The 5,929-nt window shown below is 36.8% G+C and overlaps 2 protein-coding genes across 3 annotated transcripts in view; one reads left to right on the top strand and one right to left on the bottom strand.

Annotated features, from left to right (window-relative positions):
* Window positions 1–1,899, bottom strand: part of LOC104716244 — a gene marked incomplete in the record, with an annotated part of 3,199 nt that extends 1,300 nt beyond the window's left edge. The window contains 6 exon segments of the mRNA XM_010433635.2: window positions 20–112; window positions 350–485; window positions 729–791; window positions 1,130–1,176; window positions 1,263–1,586; window positions 1,664–1,899. Of these exon segments, the coding sequence (XP_010431937.1) occupies window positions 99–112; window positions 350–485; window positions 729–791; window positions 1,130–1,176; window positions 1,263–1,586; window positions 1,664–1,766 (687 nt within the window).
* The window catches only part of LOC104716246 (gamma-glutamyltranspeptidase 1-like), a 5,252-nt gene continuing 2,043 nt past the window's right edge, over window positions 2,721–5,929 (top strand). The window contains exons 1-7 of one of the 2 annotated variants that reach the window (XM_010433636.2): window positions 2,721–2,807; window positions 3,432–3,774; window positions 4,161–4,676; window positions 4,771–5,006; window positions 5,088–5,358; window positions 5,447–5,584; window positions 5,676–5,923. In XM_010433636.2, the coding sequence (XP_010431938.1) occupies window positions 3,451–3,774; window positions 4,161–4,676; window positions 4,771–5,006; window positions 5,088–5,358; window positions 5,447–5,584; window positions 5,676–5,909 (1,719 nt within the window). In that variant the 5' untranslated portion in view covers window positions 2,721–2,807; window positions 3,432–3,450 and the 3' untranslated portion in view covers window positions 5,910–5,923. Of the gene's footprint in view, window positions 2,808–3,195; window positions 3,775–4,160; window positions 4,677–4,770; window positions 5,007–5,087; window positions 5,359–5,446; window positions 5,585–5,675; window positions 5,924–5,929 lie in introns of those variants that run through there. The other variant, XM_010433637.2, reaches the window with a different exon arrangement.

Genomic DNA, 5,929 nt, shown 5'->3' on the forward strand with positions numbered 1-5,929 from the left:
ATAACAAATATATCGCCACATTTTTGGAATCTGAGTAGATCCTACAACTTGAAGAGTAAACCATCACAATCCAAAAGTGTCTGAATCTATGAAGCTCTTCAACTGTTTTCCTCTGCAAAATCAATTGATGCATGTTATGATTGAATTTATTGGATGGAGCAAGAACAGAGAACGACAGAGATTTAGAAACGTATACCATTTATAGCTCCAATGTTGTGGTCATCTAAAAGTGTCTGAATCTATGAAGCTCCTCAACTGTTTTCCTCTGCAAAATCAATTGATGCATGTTATGATTGAATTCATTGGATGGAGCAAGAGCAGAGAACGACAGAGATCTAGAAACGTATACCATTTATAGCTCCAATGTTGTGGTCTTCTTTGTAGACCCCCAAAGGAGAGCCATGCACAGAGAGCATCATCTCTCCAGGTTTTGGTAGCCTCCGAGTCTTTGGTGTCATTCCAAAAGAGAGTCTCTGCCCATTTACCTGAAAAAATTACAAGTATCATAGTAGAGTATCTGCTTGTACGTACAAAATCTATCACTGAAACAAACACAGCTCATTCTGCAACAGAAAGTAACTGATAAATTCCGACACATAAACTGATTTCTTTCTCTCTGGATCAATGTAAAAACAAAAACTGGGAAGGAAAAAGACATGCCAAATAACCAAACAAAGAAACGTACGAGATAACTGCATCAAGACAGAAGACAATCATAAAATACATACCCCAGGAGTCTGAAAAGCAGCATGGCTTGCAAGCATATGGTTGTCAGATATCCCCTGGAAGACCTAAGGGAAAATATCAAATTAGAGTCTTGTACCGACTTCCCTGAAGTAGTTTTGCATAATTTGGAAGGCAGAAGATCAATACAAGGTTAACAAAATAAATAAAAAGAGTCCAGATTACGATTTAGTGTAACCTAAACATTACTAAAACAAACAAGTAAAAGCTGGCTATACAATGCACTAACTCGGTTGGGTGAAAAGCCTGAAAAAAAAACTGATTAAATCAAATGACACATTCACTAAATGTTCAATCTGTGCTACAATCCCCAATTCTAATAGGCATATAAGCATCTACCAAATTCCAGGAAAGCACCAGAAAAATGGCAAGAAGATAAACTTACAAGATCCTCGAGCTGTGGGTTATCAGTTCCTAACAGGCTTGCTTTCACTGCCACCAAAAGTCAAAAAGTTTAATACCACCCCAAAGCAAAAATACTCAAAAATACTCAAAACCCATCCATTGAGCCAGCCTACCGTTATCAGGTAAATCATAGCCACCAAGAGAAGGCCTACTAGTGTATAAATCAGGGAAACCCATTGACAAGCGTTTAAGAATAGAATAATTCATGTCAACGCCATCCGAAGAATGACCATTTTCGTCTTTCCATTTCAACTCAATCTCCCCAGTTTCTTCGTTTCTCGATACTGTCAAATCCGGAAGGTTCTCTTTGAAGAATTCTAGGACAGGAGTGTCGAGCTGTTCCTCAGTAAAATATGAACGGAGCAACCTCAACGCAGTTAATGTTTGTTCAATCTCAACATCACGGATCGCCCTAATCGCAGCGATTTGTCTTTCAACTACACAAATTGAAAATCAGATTTGAAAAGATCAAAATTAACCCTAAAAAATCCGATTGGAATGAATAATCAGATACCTTCTTCGTCGACGAAGTCTTCTTCTTTCTTATCTTCTCTTCGAATTCGCTTGTCATCTTCTTCAGTGGGTTTGACACACTCCTTCGCTTTTCTCTTCGGCATTATCGATGATTTCTTCCAAACAAACTAGAGGCTCAATTGGATTCGAGGACCAATTTGAAAATTTTTTAAATCGTAATCTGCAAAAATTTGAACAACTTTGAAATTTGATATGAACTCGAAACCCTAAAAAAAAAAAAAAAAAAAAAAAAAAAAAAAAAAACCCCNTCGAAAAAAAAAAAAAAAAAAAAAAAAAAAAAAAAATCCCCAAAATCAAAAAGCTTTTTGAATAGTAACTGGGCGGGAATTAATTAATTAGGCTTATTAAGTGAAAGAAAATAAACAATGTTTTGGCAGATCCACTACGAAATTACGAATATATAATGCCCAATGGGCTCACCAATGTTTAGGATCTTCACATGACATGTTGAAATGGAGGCCCACACTGATTTTACCAATAATACACTGTGTGGTGATGAGGGACAAAAAAAGAAATTTATCTTTTCATTATATAAAATAAAATAAAAAATGGAAAGGTTTTTTTAGCGGTCCACGAGGCTGCAAGGGACAAGCAATAGCATGATGAAGACGAGCACTTATTTTAATGACCAATGAAACAAGTTTGAGCAGCAGCAGCACTTGAGATTCTCACGCGTTTACTTCAAATATAATCAATCAATAAAGTCTTTTTTTTTTTTTTAGTTGTTGGTCAAAAATTAACTAAATTTGAGACCATTACTGAACTAATTTTGGGATATTCAAAACTTTTCTAATATTAATTGAGTTGTGACGATCTAGATCTATAGATAATTGTAGCCAACATGTGGACTGTGGACCAAGTTTTTATCCATTGAATAAGTACTTCAACGTGTTCAAGAGAGTATTATAATTAATCTTCCTATTAACTATATAATTTAAAGACTTTATAAACTAGAGACTTAAAATTAATTAATGACTTAGGAGTTGGCGACGACTTTGTTATGGATGTAGACATAGCTACCTTCCTTATTATCTATCTACTTGGAGTTGGCAGAGAGTCTTTATATTGATCTGAACAATATTCTCTTCTTATCGCCAAGAACGAGACATCACTCTATATAAACTGTAAGTTCATTTATTTCAAGTTTTTATGAATTTCCCACTCATATTTAGAACTCAAGACTTTAAAAAAGGAAAAAAAATTGGGTGGCTTTAGCTTGTAAAGATTGATGTTTGGAGCTTTTACACATTTTAAAAAAACAATGATTACTAGGTTTAAATATATAATTTTTTTTACTAAAGAAATATTATTTAATTTTAAATCAATAAATCAAAATTTTAAATATTTTAAATGATTATTTTTTGAAGTTTATAAAACATTAATCTTTGTGTAACAAAAAAAATATTCTAAAACGTCCATATTTATGAGACAGAGGAATATAAAGTGTCGTTGTTTTCTTGTGAATCATATATATTAAGTTTTGAGCTCTTTTTATTTTTGTGTGTGTGGTCCTCATTCCTCAAAGACTGTAACATAAAAAAGTCTTTGATGGCTTTTGAGTTTTTGCGCGTGACGGCGCGAGACTAAACGTTTTTAAAAGTTGACTATATTTCAACTGTTTTTTTTGGAGTGAAATTAGTTCGAGGATTCTTCAAAAAAAAAAAATTTGTTTAGATGAAGGAATCTGTTTTTGTTTAAACGTTGAAAGATCATTTTTTTTCTTTTCCTCTTTGGTTTGATTATCTCAGGCAAGCATCAATCGTAGCAATGTCGCTGGTTAGAACAGCGACGATCGTTCTTCTTATAATCGCGTTTCTTCAAAACGCTGCGGCTCAGAAAAGACAGCAAAGTATTGTTAAGTCTCGCGGTACGGTTGCCACTGACGATGGACGGTGTTCTGTAATCGGGATGAGTGTTCTTCGTCAAGGAGGAAACGCGATTGATGCGTCGGTCGCTGCTGCTTTTTGTTTGGGCGTTGTCAGCCCCGCCTCTAGCGGTATAGGTGGTGGAGCGTTCACATTGGTTAAGATAGCTGGTGGGAAAGAAATAGCATATGATTCTCGAGAAACCGCTCCTCTAAGCGCCACTGAGGTAACGCGTTTTTAGTATTAACTAATGTATTTTTCTTTCTTTTTTTTCTTCTGCTCAAATATGCGTTTTGAAATAAGCGTTTTCGTTAAAAGTTTTAGAATTATGGACCATCTTGTTCTTTCTCTTGGTGTAGAACATTGTATAAGGTTGTAATAGTGTTTCTGAGCGATCTCTGTTTTTTTAGCTTAAATGGCATTTTTGTTATAATTTTTAACATACTAGTTTCCATTTAAATAAGCGTTTTGAACGTGGTCTTCAGCTTGAACGTTTTCAATGTTTTATCCTTTTGAAAATTGGGGGTTTTTAAATTCTATTGTGCTTAAATAGCGTTTCCCTTGCATTTTTTCCTATCAAAGACACTTATCGGTTGTTTTCACTTGCCGCAGAATATGTATGGAGCTAATCCTGAGCTAAAGAAGAAAGGAGCCTTGTCAGTAGGAGTCCCCGGGGAAGTCGCTGGTCTATTCACGGCTTGGAAACAACATGGAAAGCTACCGTGGAAGCGGTTAGTGAGTCCTGCAGAGAAACTTGCAGAAGGATTCAAGATTTCAAAGTATCTCTATATGCAGATGAACGCGACCAGAACTGGCATCTTAGCAGACAAAGGTCTCTCTGAGCTATTTGTTACAAATGGAGAGCTTAAGAAACCAGGGACTATTTGCCGTAACCCAAAACTGGCGTTAACTCTGAGGCAAATTGGGGAGTACGGTCCAAAAGCATTTTACAATGGCACCGTTGGGGTTAACCTAGCAAAGGATATACGTAAATCTGGAGGGATAATAACTTTGAAAGATCTGCAAAGTTATAGAGTAAAGGTCAAGGAACCGTTGTCCACAGACATTCTCGGATACCGACTACTCGGTATGCCTCCACCTTCATCCGGTGGTGCTGCAATGATGCTTGTAAGTCTCTCTTTTTTTTTGCACCAATTTGACATGTTATCAAACTTATGTTTACTAAAAGGGTTTTACGAAGTTTCTTATATATATGTTGTAGGTTCTGAACATTCTTGCTCAATATGGGATTCCATCGGGTGTTTCAGGCCCTCTTGGTGTTCATCGACTAATCGAGGCTCTGAAACACGCATTCGCAGTTAGAATGAACCTCGGTGATCCAGATTTCACTGATGTTACCAAGGTTGTTTCAGATATGTTGTCTCCAAAGTTTGCACAAGACTTGAAGAGAAAGATAAACGACCTAAAAACCTTTGATCCTAAATTTTACGGCGGCAAGTAAGTTTTAAATATATGTTGAAACCCACAAGTTCCTTCTTAACTTCTTGATTTATAGATCTTCCTTTCTCCGATTCTTAGGTGGAATCAGATCGACGACCACGGTACAAGCCATTTATCGATCATAGATCGGGAGAGGAATGCTGTGTCGATGACTAGTACAATAAATGGTTACTTTGGGGCAGTGATGCTATCTCCGAGTACAGGGATTGTTCTGAACAACGAAATGGACGATTTCTCAATCCCGATGAAATCTAACGGTAACTTAGATGTTCCACCACCAGCACCAGCTAACTTCATCCGTCCGGGAAAACGACCTTTGTCCTCTATGTCACCCACCATTGTACTCAAGGTAAGGAAAAAAAACCCTATTACTTGTGCTGTACGAAACTTTTAACTAGTGTTCTAAAATATAGTTTTCTCCACTTCGTTCGACGTAGGACGGTAAGGTGAAAGCCGCAGTGGGTGCAAGCGGAGGAGCGAACATCATTGCTGGGACAACGGAAGTTTACTTGAATCATTTCTTCCTCAAGATGGATCCACTTTCTTCAGTCTTAGCTCCAAGAATCTACCATCAGGTTTTGTTGTATTTTTATTTCTTTTACACGAAATAGAAACTTACTTTGTTCTGTGCTTGATTGGCAACTAAATTTTGAATGTCACTTTCAGCTGATACCAAACAGAATTTCGTATGAGAATTGGACCACAGTATTCAATGATCATTTCGAGATTCCTAAAGCGACAAGAGTTGTGTTGGAGAAGAAAGGTCATATCCTAACGCCCGTCGCCGGAGGGACGATTGTTCAGTTCATAGTTCAAGAATCCGGTGGAAACTCCGGCGGAAGGAGTGAGCTTGTGGCAGTAAGTGATCCTAGAAAAGGAGGGTTCCCTTCAGGATATTGAGATCGAGATTTCATTTTTTT

Source organism: Camelina sativa, chromosome 10 (assembly GCF_000633955.1).
Source record: "Camelina sativa cultivar DH55 chromosome 10, Cs, whole genome shotgun sequence".
NCBI lineage: Eukaryota > Viridiplantae > Streptophyta > Magnoliopsida > Brassicales > Brassicaceae > Camelina > Camelina sativa.